At 49.1% G+C, this 16125-nt stretch overlaps 4 protein-coding genes across 4 annotated transcripts; 1 reads left to right on the forward strand and 3 right to left on the reverse strand.

The window, feature by feature from the left end:
• Positions 1-4182: 4182 nt before the first annotated feature.
• On the reverse strand, positions 4183-8149 carry PAN2 (poly(A)-specific ribonuclease; the record flags this gene model as incomplete). The annotated part of the gene is made up of 8 exons (XM_024472737.1): positions 8082-8149; positions 7804-7911; positions 7575-7750; positions 7392-7518; positions 6760-7346; positions 6292-6705; positions 5342-6240; positions 4183-5294 (listed from the first exon to the last, which is right to left on the reverse strand). The coding sequence occupies exons 1-8, from the start codon at positions 8100-8102 to the stop codon at positions 4183-4185; spliced, it is 3444 nt and encodes a 1147-aa protein (XP_024319730.1). The 5' UTR covers positions 8103-8149.
• Positions 8150-8316: 167 nt separating this feature from the next.
• Positions 8317-11226, reverse strand: SUP35 (translation termination factor GTPase eRF3). Its single transcript, XM_024472738.1, has 3 exons — positions 10511-11226; positions 8712-10453; positions 8317-8659 (listed from the first exon to the last, which is right to left on the reverse strand). The coding sequence occupies exons 1-3, from the start codon at positions 10839-10841 to the stop codon at positions 8597-8599; spliced, it is 2136 nt and encodes a 711-aa protein (XP_024319729.1). The 5' UTR covers positions 10842-11226; the 3' UTR covers positions 8317-8596.
• On the forward strand, positions 11206-14044 carry VC83_09296 (uncharacterized protein). The gene is made up of 6 exons (XM_024472739.1): positions 11206-11359; positions 11407-11438; positions 11484-11541; positions 11596-11664; positions 11756-11790; positions 11839-14044. Exons 1-6 carry the CDS (start codon positions 11339-11341, stop codon positions 13868-13870), a joined length of 2247 nt encoding a protein of 748 aa, XP_024319728.1. The 5' UTR covers positions 11206-11338; the 3' UTR covers positions 13871-14044.
• Positions 14045-16121, reverse strand: BFR2 (rRNA-processing protein bfr2). Its single transcript, XM_024472740.1, has 3 exons — positions 15964-16121; positions 15811-15910; positions 14045-15745 (listed from the first exon to the last, which is right to left on the reverse strand). Exons 1-3 carry the CDS (start codon positions 16028-16030, stop codon positions 14287-14289), a joined length of 1626 nt encoding a protein of 541 aa, XP_024319727.1. The 5' UTR covers positions 16031-16121; the 3' UTR covers positions 14045-14286.
• Between the last annotated feature and the right edge of the window lie 4 nt (positions 16122-16125).

Raw genomic sequence — 16125 nt, forward strand, 5'->3', positions numbered from 1 at the left:
CGTTACATTGGAGTGTTAAATCAATGCTTGAGGCATAACCTTCTGAAGGAAGTGTTGCATCTGCAAAGTTCTTAAGAATACAGGCCATATTTTGAAGGTCCTGCCAGTCCCCTTGTGAAACTACTTAAATATTAGTAAATAATTAAATTTAAGAGACATAAATATGTACTTACGGCGGTCGTTCTCATTCTCCTTGAATTTTATGCAGAACAGTTCTATAGCATGTTGTACCTGTAGCGCCCATTGTAGCATTGAATACCAGCTATTCCAACGTGTTGAATTATCTCTCAACAAACATAGGTTATTGCTCATCAACTTAAAGCTGGCGATTGTGGGCTGCATTGGATATAAACTACAATGTTATGTAGTTTACCAAGTGGACCTTTCTTTCTCCACTGCTCCATCTCTATTTCTGTCGGCGATGACAATAGCTCCGTATTATTATCCTGTGAGAGGTCCTCCTCATCACTTGCAAAGAGAAAGGCTTGAACAGCGAGGTTGATCACATGACTGTTACACCGTAATCTATGTCGCCTAGGGTCCCATATTATCTCATGCTCCTCTTTCAGCTTTTTCGAAAGCTATTGTATCATTATTTGTTGCATTGTCCATTACAAAATAACCAACTTTGAAGCAATGCCATAGTCGTTGATAACATCAAGAATTTCCACAGCTTGGTTCTCACCAGAATGCTGGCCATTAACTTCTCGTAGTGCAAGAACAGAGTTATCTAGATTACCAGTTGCTGATATATAGTGAGCGACAATGCTGAGGATTGCAAGGGAATTTGGAGAAGTCCATAAGTCCACTGTAAAGTGTATATTTGTAAGGGCAGCTTGAACAGCCTATCGAATGATAACCTTCTCTTCTGTATATTTACGAAGGACCCAATCGTGAATTGTTGTCGAGCTATGAGGCAGCCATTCATTGATGGCTGGATTTAAATAGTGAAGCATGCTATATATATATTAATAAAAGCCTTAAATCGTGAAAGGTAATACTACTTACGTGCAGAACTTGGGGATTGAAACCATTCGGAATGCAATTCCACATGCTACTATCCAGCGCACATAGAGATCTTCAAGAACATGTGGATCTAAGGCCTAACAGCAGTGACATCGTCGAGTCTACGGTGTTTATGATTGATTGTGTGTGGCCTGGCAAAGGCTACAGCTATTGTGGATTGATATCCATCAATGCGTTGCTCTTGTGGTGTTTTCAAGTCAATGGAATGGCGCTCCTTTAAGTGCTTGATGAAGATATTAGTGCCCCCACCAACAGTATACTCCTTAGAACAGAACTTGCAACACCAGGACTCCTTGCCGTAGATATTGAAGGTTATTTCATAACGTCCTACTTTTGTAAAGTCCCATATCGGTGATGTGCGTAGCTTAGCTACTTTTGATGTAGTACGGGAGGTAAATTGGGATGGAATAGAGCAGCCAATGGTTGATGAGGTTGTAGTATCCTGTTCAAACGGATTAAATTGTTCACTTTCGATAGTAGATACAACATCAGAAGGTTCAGAAGCCATGATGTAGGCTGAATCATAAGACGTAAGGATAGAATGCAGAGTTTTCACGACGACCTGAAAATTGTGAAAGGATCACGTGGAATACTTAAGTATAATACTAGCGGCGGAGAGGTGTTATGATACGGGTCATATGAATACTTAAGTATAATACGGGCCCGTATACGGGAGCCTCCCGTATACAGGCAATACTACTGGAAACACTGTCTGAGACCTGTTGCCATATTGTTATAACGAAGGGCACATGGTAAGTGGTATTGGTAGCTAGTCAAGTGATTTCCCTGTCTGTACTTTATTGTGGAGGAGGCGCCATAATAGGTCGCCAGCTTTGTTATAGTTGTGGTCATTGCGGACTGATTTCCAAAGCGATGAGGTTTCGAGCACCCCTAGGTGGTGATGGAGGCCTTAACTCCCTAACGGCCGGATCTAGGCCCCTAAGACAGCGCTTTTACTCGCCCCTAGGAACCACAATTACCATCCAACCTCGACCACACTTCTAAGAGACACTCAGTACCAACACTGTGCCTCCTCTACGCCTTAGCTTAGGTGAAAGCGCGCCTAATAGTCACGAAGCAACAGCAGCCATTAGTAGCCAACTTGATGCCATTGAAAGGGAAGCCAAGGTATAGCGCATAGTTATGTACGATTTCGCTAGCATAGTGGACAAGTTTGTGTCCTCCTACAAGCTCCTAGAGCATCGCACTTTCGCCTACGACCTCTGTAACAAGGTAGTTAGCTTTCTCACTGCCTCTCTATATCTCGAGCTGTAATAATTCGATTTTTGACTATTCCAACGTGGCCGATACGTTTTTGTGGTAGAAGTCTCCTTGAAATTGTAGCCTTGAGCATATCAAAAGACCACAATGGTTTCTCGCACGCATAAATATACCCCTCGTCTAACATATCAGCCTAGAGAACCCATACGTCCATCTCGGGATTCCTGTTGGAACAGACATTAAGGACCAAATCCGCAACCATTAGGACACCATCCTGCAGAAATTTAAGCAGGTGTCTAGCAGATGGTTGCGATTCTACCTATCTATCAAAGGACGAGTTCTCATTGCCAACTCTCTTATGATGTCCCTCCCTCGATTCTCCTTCCGCTTTCTAAACGTCCCCCTTCGAACGAAGAAAGACCTCGAAACTGAATACTACCGCCTCGTATGGGACAATAAGAGACACAAAACCATCCAGAATCTGCAAACCTGCTGCCCACTCTCCCAAGGCGGCATCGTGTGATTCTTAATGCCACGGTACTATCCATTGTGGCCCGCACAGTTAACACCCTGAGCTTCTCTAGGTAAAACTCGCCCGGGAAATCATTATTAGTAGTGCTTCCGCATCCACGCTCACCCTAAGCGCGATAGACCAACCCTAGCTACAATGGATCTCAGAAACACATAAAGTCCAGCCAGAACTGAACTCCGTCTGGATTCGGTGGCGTAAAATGTATAACAAAAGTATCACTGATGGCAAAATCGTGATCGCCCCCCCCTCTACAAATCTTGAACTACTCCGAACACCGATATGGTATCATATACTCCTCGGTAATCACATAGGGGCTGGAGCAAGAAGATGGGGAAGTGGCATCTAGATGACCCTTAGGGAATCAGGGGCGTCGATGTTCGGTGATATCTGGGATCCAGATATAAATCAACCCATCACCCCACCATCCCTCTCGCCGCAAAAATCATCAGAGGCTCGTCGAGCAATTAAAAGGCTCATTAATGAAATACCTAGCGCATGGAAAGCCATCCTCCACACGAATTCTTTCTCCCCATATGACCCAGTGGACTTACCACGAAACGAGTACTTTGTACAAAGTGATAAAAAGCTTGTTCCCTTCTATAATCTCAAATTTACCAAAGCGTACCAACTTATGCGAGCTAGACGTCTACGACAAGTAGACTTGTTAGCTGCCGCAACAGATGTCTTGATTTCATACAGGGCCCGAACGAGCAGGAATGGATGTAGATGGGAGTTATAATGCGTAATTGACTGGAAGTAGAGCCCTTAGGGTCTAGGGGAAAAAGTTGTAAGCAATTTGTCAATTTGAGAAAATAGTTGTAGGTGCACCCCGTGCCATAGAGGCCGCAGACGGCGGTAATGGACCAGGACATCGACTGGCGCCCACTGACATAGCAGGACTGCGGGTGATTGTTGTAGTTGCAGAAGTAGGCTACGGTGTATTTTTAAGGGAATAGAAGTAGTTAGCTTTCATTCTTGCAAGCAAATGACAACTTTTGTGGGAGTAAGAAAAGGGCGACGGCATAGCAATCCCTTAAAAAGTACCTCACTAGAGGCACTGCCGCAATGTTTGTCTACTTCATTATTAGCGGCATCGGTGGTTGCGATACTGCTTACTGAGCTCTAGGGCAGGCCAAAGGGCCATTGTGGTAAAGATATTTGGCTATAGAGACGTCCATTGTAGCTTCTTGGTGTCACTCTGTTCGCGTCGTTTCAGGCGAAAAACCTGTGATCTTTTCGTCACTTCCCTTTCACTATAGATCAGCATTGTTGCTTTATCCACGCCACTTCAAGCGGAGTCACCGAGCCAAGATTCATCACGAAAAGTTGCATATATATTTCAAGATATTCTTTCAATCACCCCGTTTCAAACCCGTTTCGTCCCCGTCTTCAGTCTAAAAACATCACAATCCCCTACTAGGAGTTCCCATCCCACTCGGAGTCCCCATCCCCGTCCCAAAACCCCCATTCCTAAGCGGCGTCCCCATTCCCATCCCCACCCCCCCATTTTTCGCCGGCGTCCCCATCATCGGCGTCCCCGCCCCAGTACCACCATTCTTCGAAGGCGTCCCTACGTCGCCTCCCCTCCCAGGCGGTCTAAATCCGCATTCTCTCCCCACACGATACACATCCGCCAATATCTCCTCTAGCACGCCCGCTTCTACAAACTCCCTCCACTTTCCCCACAGCCGTAACGCCGTGCGCGCATCTTCAATACTGTCGTGTACCACCACCTGGATATCCTCTTTCAGCAGCACCCATGCCAAGAACGCCAGGCTCAACTTTCGCAAGCGAGCAGCGACGAAGAAGAGTTCTGCTGTGTCAATCACCTGCGCTTTGGGCACTTGGATGTTCACGACGCGGAAATCTTGTTTTAGGCCGTGACCGAGGAATGTGACGGAAAGATTGACGAGGATCCAGAGACGCTTATAAGCAGTCTTCAGACTCACAAGACTATGCGGACTCGTCCGTGGATCGAGGTCCCCGGCCTGGATTCCGGAATAGCTAGTCAAATAATCCACAATCGGCTCGCGGCTCGCGATATAATCATCAATCAGCGGCGTCGCAGGCGGCAGCGAGGCGTCGAGAGCAGTTGCCGGGGCAGGACCTCGCACGACAGACACCCGGGCGAGGGCGTATACGATAGGCCGGATAGTGGCGCGGTCGCCATCGCTGTTGATTTCGATCTCAGGCTGGCGAGTAGAAACGAATTCCGTGTCAAGGGCTAAGATGGTGCCGTGCGTGGGGCGTTCCGTTAAGGGGTTTAGGGGGGTGTGGGAGCACGGGGCGGAGGGGTTGGGGCCCGACTCTTGGTAGAGGAGGGAGGTGTCGAGGTTCTTTTTCCAGGAGTCGTCGATGAGGTTATTTGCGGATTTGATTTGGAAGGTGAGGACGGAGGGGAGTTTCCAGGCGGGGTTGAAGGAGAGGGCTTCCTCGCGCTTGGTGGGGCGGACGAGGAAGTCGTTGAAGAGGTGCCAGCCATGTTCGCCGGGTGCGGTGGGCATTGAGTGTGCCACTGTTTGTGTTAGTAAAAAGAACTCAGGCCACTGGAAACAAACTTACCATTCACGACAGATACGAGATGCGACTTCTGGTGCTGTCCACTATCCACATCGGCGGCGACGCCAATCAGGGAGTACACTGTAATATTGTGCATGCCCCTCTGTAAGTGCAACTTCAGATCCTCGCCTTCATAACAGAAGAACTGGCCTTGCTCGATAATAACACCGATCTCATCCGGAAGCCATCCCGGCGTTCCCCATAACTGCTTCGCCTCCGGGCTCAGGATGGCTGCATTCAGAATCAACACAGGCGGCACGTTGTGGATCGTCCTACGCGTCGCGAGCGACTGATAGCGCTGGCAGCGGCTACACCAACCACGGCTCGTCGTCTCGCGCTCGATGCTCGACTTAAGGACCTGCGAAAAGGAGACTTTGGGCGGACGTAAGTTGCGCCCTGCGGATTTGGGGAGGGGGTAGATGAGCTCATTCACAAAGGTCGTGCCGGGGCGCGTGTGTTCGCTGCGGCAGTTCATGCAGCGGATCGCTGTAGTCGCAGGCGTGGCCAGGAGCTGGCCGAATGCGTCGGAATGCGGCGCGATGCTCTTGTAGTCTTGTGTCATGCGGTCGAGGAGGAAGCGATTTAGGCCCTGGAGCATGGTGGTTAAAGAGGCGCCTGGAGAATCCTCTTCCAATAAGGCTAAGCGGGCGGCTTCGGGGTGGTTACTGAGAACTTTAAGGAGGTTTGTCGCCTGGCATATAGACCCCTCTGCTTTTTCGAGCATGTCGAACAGGAAGCCCATCTCGCATAGGAGACAGGTCGGGTTGGCGCAGGACGTCGCGGTGTGTTGCAGGGTTATATTTCTGATCAGCGGCGTAAAATGCAATACTTGCAAAATGGGGTTGGCATAAGAATTTGATATGTGGATCTCAAGACCAGAGTATTTGGTCTTGTTATAGAATCTAGTTGTTGTAAGTATCCGTGAGGCCGAACAGGATGATGTGCAAACTTACCCGAAGTCAAAGTCGTCAACGCCGAATTTACTATACTTGATCTCCACATTACGATACATGACAGGAACATCTGCTTTCAAACTCGAAAGTTCGGCTGCACCAAGTGCATCTGCAACATCACTGATCCGACGGTCCATCGTGTTGGAGTTTGCAGATTCACGAGCTTTCTCGCTCAAGAATTTTGGTGCTTGGAGGCTGGCAGTAGACTTATCTGGGGTGCGGGTATCGCCGATTTGGTTCCGTCTTGTGGTTTTGGTGTTGCGGCCGTATGCTCCCCAGTCGATAGGTGTGAGGCCTGTAAGGAACTGTGGATCAATCTTTGACGGAGGTGCTCCCACATCAGATATGATATGTGTGGGCCAAGCAGATAGAAGCTGCTCCCTATAATATGGCATTCCGATAGTGTTAATAGGCCTGCACCAGGGAAATATCAGTTATATGTATGCACAGTTAGGGCGGACGACTCACGTCACTGTGTCCCAATCCATACGTGAATGCTCCTCTTCCGGATCCGCAAATTCAACAGGATTGCTGAGCTCAGCAAAGCGAATCCGTGAAGGCGAGCCCCAAAGGTGCACATTGCATTCTGCATCAGACAAAGCAATTGCTTCGCCTGAAGGTGCAATCTCTATCATTGTTAAGTAGGTCAGTATATTAGCCTGACGAACATTACTAGTATTCACGTTCATCAGGTCTACTATGTGCATTTGGCCCAGTTGCGACACGACGATGCTTGTAGTCGACATCCTTGGATGCATGCGGACGTAGGCTGCCCCGGCTGGAAAGGGTATGGGTGGAAGGGAGACGAGGTTTTTGAGGTCGAACACACCGACAAGCGGGTCTAGCATATACGACTGGCCCTGGCGGAGCGAGTAACCGCATGTAACAATAAAGTCATGCTGCGCATCTAAATCGCTGATCATCGACGTGTGGGCGTTCCAAGTTTTGACGATGTTGAAACTAATTGGGTCGAGGATGTTTACCGCTCCTTTCGTAGTCGCGGCGCAGATATAGCGGCTCCGCTTCATAATCGTATATTGATCAGGGGTTGGGATCTAAGCCGTCAGAGTCATTCCTTGTATGGGCAAAAAGATACATACCTCTTTTGTTATTTCCCCTTTGTTGACATCTATAACAAACATCTGGTCTTGGAGGCCAGCAACAATGATTTCGTTGGTGCCTTTCGAAGTAAAACTCATGCAGCGCAGATCTTTCATACTGTCATGGCTACATATCCCAGGTCAGCAACTCGTCCAAAGTATATTGGTAGAAGGCACCCATACACTATATACCACAATGGAAGGCCACGCCTTGTGGCCATATGGACACTCTTCGTCCCGAGAGCTATAACGCCCTTGTCATGAAAGAGCAACTGCCTCACCGGCCCATCGCCAGAAGGGTGCGCTCGGAAGGATGTGTGTTTCTGTAGCTCGGGGCTATAAAATGAGGTGACTCGGCCCTATACCATCCCATGAGTTAACTTCAATAGATTGCGGGAGGACTGAATCATACGTAATCGTTGCCGACCCAGAACAGCTCTTGCATGGTGTCGAACGCCATAGTCGCAACTGGCGTAGGCACGGCATGGCGACCCGGCGGAGGGAGCGCAAGGCGCGCAACCTATATCAGATAATATTAGCTATCCGTTCGAAGGGAGAAAGTCGAAGCCGTCAATGGAGCCGCATGCGCCCCGGCGGGGTTGTTGAGGACGCGCTTTGAATGGGTCGACAAAGACGGTGTCGGCAATCCAGAGGAGTGCAAGGAGAAACATCATCAAAAGACATCCATACCTCATCCCAGTCCCCATCCATCTATTACAGCTCGTACTGCGCGTCTTACACAGACATTGTCAGTGAAGCTGTGGTCACTTACACGCGTGAATGTTCCACATGAGGCGGCAATAAACCCAATTTGGGAGGGCGGTGAGAAATAACGTGGGACACAAGTGTGGAGTGATTTCGAGACGTGTTTCTGATATAAAAAATATTAAGACTCCTACGAGCAATCTTGGCCATTTAAACTTTTCACCGGTTTATTATGATAGTAGATCTAGTGCGCAGTAGGACATAGTTACTAGATGGGATCCGTTCTTTGAATTCGCTGCACTCGGCCAACAGACGTTAAAACGCAGTCACATTTGTACACTCGTGACCTACAAAATATGTGTACTGTAACTTGCTTTTAATCTATCATATATGCATAATCCCTTTCATGAAGCTACAGTTCTCCAACCTGTGCCCCTCTGCCTCTCCCATTTTCCCGGCAGGCCGTCAATAGTCTAGGTCGTAAAAAAATTACGTTATACTTAGGCTGTTGTTGACTGGTCCGTAATGAGCTTCGTGATCTTGCCGATGGCAATTGTTTGACCCTAATGGCTGGTTAGTTTTAAGATCGGCATCTTGTGAGTAGAATGAACATACCTGATCTCTCAAAGTAAAACGGCCCAACTGAGGGTAATCCTCGAACCTCTCCACACAGACGGCCCCTGCGCCTCCAATGATCTCCATACGCGCGATAATGCTCTCTCCCTTCTTAGCATGCGACGGTGGTACCTTTGATTTGCGCCCAGTGCCCTTCTGGAGCTTGTGCAGCAGGGCCGCAAAGGTGACCTCCTCGATTGCCGAATGGACGTGCATCACGCAGTTGAATCCCGCAGAAAGAATGCTCTTGAGGTCAAGGATGCGGATCTGGGCCTCGAAGGCAGTGACGCAGTGAACGAGACGCTTTGGCGAGCACAGCACAAAGCCAGGAAGCACGTCTTCCTCTTCGACGCCGCGCAGGCGGACGCGAATCTGGTCTCCTGACTGGGCGATTTGGGTTTCGTCTTCAGTCTCACCATAAAGGGCCGCGACTTCAACGTTGTTGCGGTTAGGCATGATGACAAGCGACGCCCCCTTCTTGATAACACCAGCTTCGATTTTTCCTTCGACAATGGTTCCCATTTCACGATATTTACCGTTGATAGGCATCATGAAAGGAGCGTTAAGCTTGCGCTCTAATGCGGACATGTTGTCCAGGTACTCAAGAAGAGACGGCCCATCGTACCATGAGCACAGGTCCTTAGGGACGCGATCTTTAATACCAGCCGTAATCTGAGCCGCAATAGGCATGAAAAAGACATCAGTCTTCAAATTGTATCCAGTTCCCTTGAGGAAAGCTGCGAGCTTTGTCGTACACTCGGTGTAGCGCTCCTTTGACCAGGCCACAGTTGGGTCGTCCATCTTGTTGATAACAACAATCAACTTGTTCACACCCTGAGTCTTGGCAAGCATAGCATGCTCTCTTGTCTGTCCGCCCTTTTCGAAACCTGTTTCATACTCTCCCTTACGTGCAGAAATAACCAAAATGCCTACATCCGCTTGGGAGGCACCTCCAATCATGTGAGGAACATATGTCTTGTGACCGGGAGCATCCAAGATACTGTAGCGGCGCTTGTCGGTCTCAAAATAACCACGGCCTACCTCTACAGTCTTTCCCTTGGAACGTTCTTCCTTGGTCAGATCCAAGGCCCACGACAGATACCAAGTCTCACGACCCATTTCCTTCGCCTCCTTCTTATTCTTCTCCATCGTTCGCTCGTCAACCATACCAGTAGCATATAGAATGCTTCCACCAAGGGTCGATTTTCCAGCATCAACGTGGCCGATGAAGATGATGTTTACGTGCTCCTTTCCGTAAATTTCCTTCAATGTCTCTTGGTCGACATCAGCAAGCTGCTCTTTCTCCACAGCATCAGCCTCCCTCTTTGCTTGCTTCTCAGCGACAGCGGCGCTAGGGCTCGAGCGTCCAGAAGATGGAGCAGGAGAAGTCTTTCCAGTAGCAGCTCCATCAGCTTTGGAGATTGCCTTCGTTGCGGTAGCCTTGCTTCCTGCGGCGGGTGTGGCTTCCTTGGTAGCCTTTGCTGCCTCCTCTTTCTTTGGCTCCTCCTTCTTGACTGCCGGGAGGCCTATCGACAAAACCTTGGCTTTTGGAGCTGGCGCGTTACCTCCGATGCTAAGAACCTTGGGGCCACCCTCCTTGGTTGCAATAGGCTTGTTTAATGCTCCAGCCGCAGCTGTACCTGCGGGAGCGTCGGAGCGTTTCGCAATGGTCGGGACTTGAGATGGAACGAAAGCCGCCTGGGTGGCTTGTTGCTCCCGGCCGTAGCCAGAGTTCTGTTGTCCTTTATATTTGTAAGTATAAAACCCCAAAATAGCCTCCATTTAAGTGACAAACTCACCGTATGTTTGCGAACCCCCTTGGTTATAACCACCCCCGTAGCCACCTTGGCCGTACTGCCCATAGGCTTGCTGTCCGCCATACTGCTGCTGCTGGCCGTAGCCTTGGCTTTGGTTTTGGTACTGCTGGTATTGGGCTTGATCATATCCGCCGCCGTATTGTGGATATTGTTGGCCAGGCTGGAAAGTTTGTGCGCCGGGGGTGAATGACGATGCGCCGGGACGGAAAGTGTTGGCTTGCGCAGCGGCGTTGAGGTTCATTTGTTGAGCCTGGCGAGCGATGTTCTCCTCCTGCGCGGCTGGGTCATCTTCCCATGAGTTGAGGTGCGACATTGTGGTCGAGATCGTGATATTCAGTGGCGTTGAAGTGAAATATTGTGCCCCGCACTATGCAAATTGAGGGGCAGAGATGTCGAAATCCACAACTAAAGCCAAGCACTCTAAATCGGTATAATGCGATATCTTCCACAAGTTATGTATTGAGCACTAGATTGAGATTTTGAACAGTAGGCGGAGCGTCGAGACAAGTTTGTCGTTGAAACTCGAGGTGAACTGTTCAGGTAGCCCAGAAAATTGAGGTGTGTCCAGCAAATCATATGGGTACAACGGCCATGTCGGCCTGATTAGGTCAGCAACTTGACACACCACCACTCCACAACCACCACCTGTAAAATAACAGCGGGATTGTCTGGTGTACCGCCGTAAAACACCAACGAGCTTCACGCATAAATGATTTTTTTACTATGAATAAAGGAAGAGCTGATCCATGGTGTACACTGTACACATACCCTGAACTGTGAACTTAGTTCATACTCGCCAACTTATTCGCCATGGACGATCTGCTGGGAAAAGCAAGTCGCTTGTTCCAAGTATCATGAAGTTTCTAACATCCGTATAGATCACGCAGCAGGCGATGAACTATGCGATCAGGTACGGCCCATTTCCTTCATCCGTTTGCTGTTCTAATAAAATCAGGTCTGGAATCGCCATAACAAGTGGGTATGCAGTAGGACAGTGCTCGAGGTTCTTAAAGGTGTGCTTCCTATCTGCCAAACTCATATATAGCCTTACTAATTGGTGGCTGCAGACCGTCGACAATAACGAGGAGTTTCACGAACTCCAAGGTCTTCAGATGCGGCTTGACAGCAAGATCAGAGTGAGTTATTGAAGTCATGTGATAAAGAAACTATGTTTGCGTTTGCAAAGCGGTGGTTAAGAAGATATGATCTAACTGCCAACTACTACAGATTATTTCACCAGCAATTGATATGATTGAGCTGATGTTGGTGGGCGATCTTCCTTACTTCGATATCATACTGACTTACAATAGCTCGGCTCGCGGCAATACTTCACTTGAGTCTGCAGTCACTCTGACAAAAGAGTTGCGCTGGGACATACAGTCTCTTGGGGTCCGTCTTGCCAAAGCTGCGAGTGCTGAAGAATCGGCTCGCCGCGGAACTGGTCGATCCAAATCTGGCCCTGACCACAAGGCTGAATTGCGCTTCATTGTTCAGGATATCAAGCGATTGCTCACTCGTATCGAAGATGCCGTCCCCTTGATCAACCTTGCAATCGCGACATCTGGGGCCAGTCTTTCCACGACCTTGCCTGCTTCTGTGTCCCCGTCAAGACTCCTTCAAGCGAGCACTTTCCTCACAGCATGTGATACACGTTACTCACTAGATCCCAGCCGTCCGATACAAGCTGGGCCAACGTTTACACTCTCTGTGTATATGTTATTCGCAGGGCATTCCAATAGACCTCATGACGAAAGGGGTATACGAGATATGGTCTGGAAAGAGACTATACATAAGGCAAAGGTCAAATTAATGAGGAGCCCCTTGAGTGGTTCGTACGATGATAGCGCCCGTTCCGACTTTAGGTCTTCTACTAACGCCAATGACCTTGGCGATGGTTCTACCGCGGGGAGTAATGAGAATGACGACAGGTCGGAGCTTCAAATCGCCGGAGAAGGGAAAGCCAATGAGTATTCCTATCGACTCGTTATCGTTGAAGATCTGGATGACAATCGAGTACATACCTACGAAGAAAACGAGCCTCAACCCGGTCCATTTGAAGATGTAGCCCTTGCAGGTTTAAGAGAGCATTTTCCGATACATCAGATATCGAAAATATTCTACGCCGACACTGGCAAAATCCTCAATATTGGCAGTGAGGGAGAAGCAAATAGCCCTGTTCTTCTTTTGAAGCGTGATGTGAACGCTGTTCCTCCGCGGCGCATGATGGAATCCTCTGAACGTGATAACCTGTGGGATGAACCGTTCGAAAGCGTGGAAGGAGAAGGAAGACAGTTAGAGGACTCGATATATGATGACACCGAAACCGATCCCGATGAATCGCAGCTAGATATTGACGAGCAACTTCGCCGAGAAAACTCGGTTTTGGAGCCAAATGAGCTACCCAATACAGACGTACACAAGAAACGGGTTTGGGGTTTCCCTCCTAACCTGGACCCCGAATGGGTAGCTTTCGAAGTTTATGTAGAGTCCGATGATGAAGAAAGCTCAGATGACGAAGAGGAACCGGGCAGGGGTTCTGCCTACGCTTCAGTTCGCCCAGGCTCCTCACACGAGTCGCCCTCTGATCCCGATCTTACAAGAAGTTTGTCGAACCTTGACATCGGCAGCTCCTCATCAACCGGTAGTCCTAGTCCACAAAAGCGGCGCTATTCCCGCCCACCGAATGCCCCGCAAGCGTATTCTACGCCTTTCGGGCCAGTTCGCTCCTCACTGTCCCTTCTAGAGATGCTCGTTCGTCTCACGGCCCTCCAACAATTCCAGCAAGCCTCTCATCTCTCCATCCCGGACGAATTACTTAACTTCTTCCTCGAAGAGTCATCTACTACAGGCGCCGGTGGAGATGTTGAAGAGAGACGCCGAAGGCGCTTTGAAGCTAGACAGAAAGTCGGATTTGATCCGTATGATGAGAGCCCGATAAAACACAGGGGAGAAGACTATCAATATGGGTCTCAGCCGTCTAGCCCAGCAAGGCGGGGTGGTCCTGGTTTCGATGAATGCGATCAATCGCCGCTGCCAAGAAGGGGCTGGGAGAGATCTCGGAGCGCAACTCCGAATAGTGGAACCCCAGATCACTGGTTGCTGCGGAATAAAGAGAACCCGTCGGGTTCTAGAAAAGGCACGACTCCGGAATTTCCATCGACGCCTGGGTCGCCATATGTACCGGCACCGAAAGCGTCCCGTCCTCTGGATCGGATCCAACAAGAACGGCGAGGCATAAAGGGGAGCCCGCTGGGCAAAGGAGTCAGTGTTGAGACTGATTCGAGACTTGGAACTAGCCCTCATAGTCCAACTCAAGAGTGCGAAGAGACTTCCAAAGGATGAATGATTAATGACGGAGGGTTGTCAGAATTATGGGTCGAACACGACAAGAAATTGTAATAGAGCGGCATCTCAAACGGGTTGTTATAGATGGTAAATGACACCCAGATTTAACTTATGAAGATCTGAATATTTTTGTTCACGCCATCTGGTGAAGTGCGATACATGTATGAAGGTATTTATTTAAACATTCATAATAGTGTTTTTACGTCGCTCACAAAACAATGGTCTTGAACAAATGGTAGTTACTATATCTATCCACTTAGGTTACAAACTCAACAAGGATCAAATCTTCTCCCTCCTTTGCCTCAGGATAAAATAGCTCGTTTTATCCGACTGGGAGCAAGGCGATCGGGCGGATCCGATAATTACATACTTTTGGGTATACTATAAAAGCACAGTCCTTAGCAGCGGTATATCTACGACCTGAACAACATCAACGCTTCCTCCGCCAGAGGCGCCTCCTCGTCATCGCTCTCGTCCTCTTCTCCCAGATTCATTTTCTGGCCCAGAAGGGTGCCGAAGAACCTATCAATCGCCTCCGGCTCCCATAATCCCCTATCCTCCGGTGCCATAAAGTTCTGCAACTTCTCGTGCACTGTGAACTTCATCTTACGTCCCTTGCTTGCCCTCGTATCCACATTCTTCTTCGTCCTCGCCTCCTTAGCCGCAGCCCACTGTGCAATTGGCTGGCCACCAGCTCCCATGGATGGGGCGGATGACGAATCTACCATGCGTTGATCGACCAGCTCTTTAAGGAGGAGCTGATAGAAGTCCGCATCGTCATAAATGTTCTCATCTTCAGTAATCCTGGCCTTGACCTGAATGGGAGCGCAGGAGCGCGGCATTCTCGTGCGCTTGATGAGGCGCTCTGCGTTGGAACCAGACAGCTGCTCAGAGAGGACGTCGACAATAGATTGCTCAGCAACATTGTTAAGCTTGCGGGAAATGGGAGCTGCAGTTGTGCCGCGGACCCTGGCAGACCACTTTGCTAGTGTTGCCTGACGTTTCGGAACAGATTGAGACTCGGAGGCTTGGATAGCAGCCCAGATGTCAGAGTTGGACGTTGTGGCATCGATGGCGGTGTGCTTGCGCTTCTTTGAGTTCGTTGCTGTTTTGTCAAGCTCAGATCGCATGGCATTCAATGTGTTCAGAAGCTTGACTGCAGCTTCTTCGGCCGCCTTGTACGGTGTCGAAGTTTCGGAGCTTTGCTCCAAAGAGGACATAGAATTTGTGGCCACAAGAGCCTTTTGGAGGCGAATGCGGACATTTAGCAATGAATCGAATGTCTTTCGTTGAGCCTTGACAGCGTTGCCCTTCTCAGCGTCGGCTTTCGCGGCCTGAGAAATTGTAGCAACGACGGTTTTTTGCTCTTCACTCATCATCTTTCGTAGTTCAGCACGGCGAGCTTGCTCGTCGTCTCCTACCTCACTTTCATCACTATCTTCTTCCGAGTCGTCAATGTCATCTTCCACCTCTTCATTGTCATCGTCGACCTCGTCCATGTCCTCATCCTCGTCTTCGTCTCCGTCCTCTAGCAACTCTTCTTGGCTTTCGGATCCAGACTCGTCATTGCTTGGGCCGCCACCTACTGCATATTTGGGTTTGCCACTTCCGCAGAAGACAAATTCCTTAAGTTTCTCTTCATCGCTTTCGCCAAGAGCATCGTTGCTGTTGATTTCTCCATCCAAGTCTTCCGCGTCTAGATCAACAGTATTGGGGTCAATGATATCCTCCAAATCCTGTTCCTCAGTGGATTCCTCATCACCAGAGATATCTGAGTCCTCATCATTGTTCAGTAGATCCTTGCGGCTAATTCGAGCTCCGGCGTATTGAGGGCCAAGGGCGACTTGGGCGGGCTTTCGCAGCTTGCTCTTTCTAGAAGAAAAAAAGACTGTCAGTACACCATAACATTAGGCAAGAACAAAGCATGGGGCACATACCCAACGTTCACATAATGCTCCGTTCCCAAATTCTCATCTTCTTCCTCAGAACCACTCTCATCACTCCCAAGCGGTGCCTCATTTTCTTCGGGGTCAAAATCTGGGTTGTATTAGTTTGAAGTCAAATCATTGGGAATTAAGTGCATTGCATACCCTTCGGAGCCTTCACTTCCAGCTCAGCAAGCTGTTTCGCAAGCGAACTGCTCTTTCCTTTTGCCATCCCGATGTTGGCTTTGCGATTTTGCCGTTGCTCCTCCCGCCAAAAAGTTCTCAAGAAATTCCTCCAAAACCCCGAAATCTTGGCGCTTCTTCCAA

Source organism: Pseudogymnoascus destructans (genome assembly GCF_001641265.1).
Source record: "Pseudogymnoascus destructans isolate 20631-21 unplaced genomic scaffold scaffold_40, whole genome shotgun sequence".
NCBI lineage: Eukaryota > Fungi > Ascomycota > Leotiomycetes > Thelebolales > Thelebolaceae > Pseudogymnoascus > Pseudogymnoascus destructans.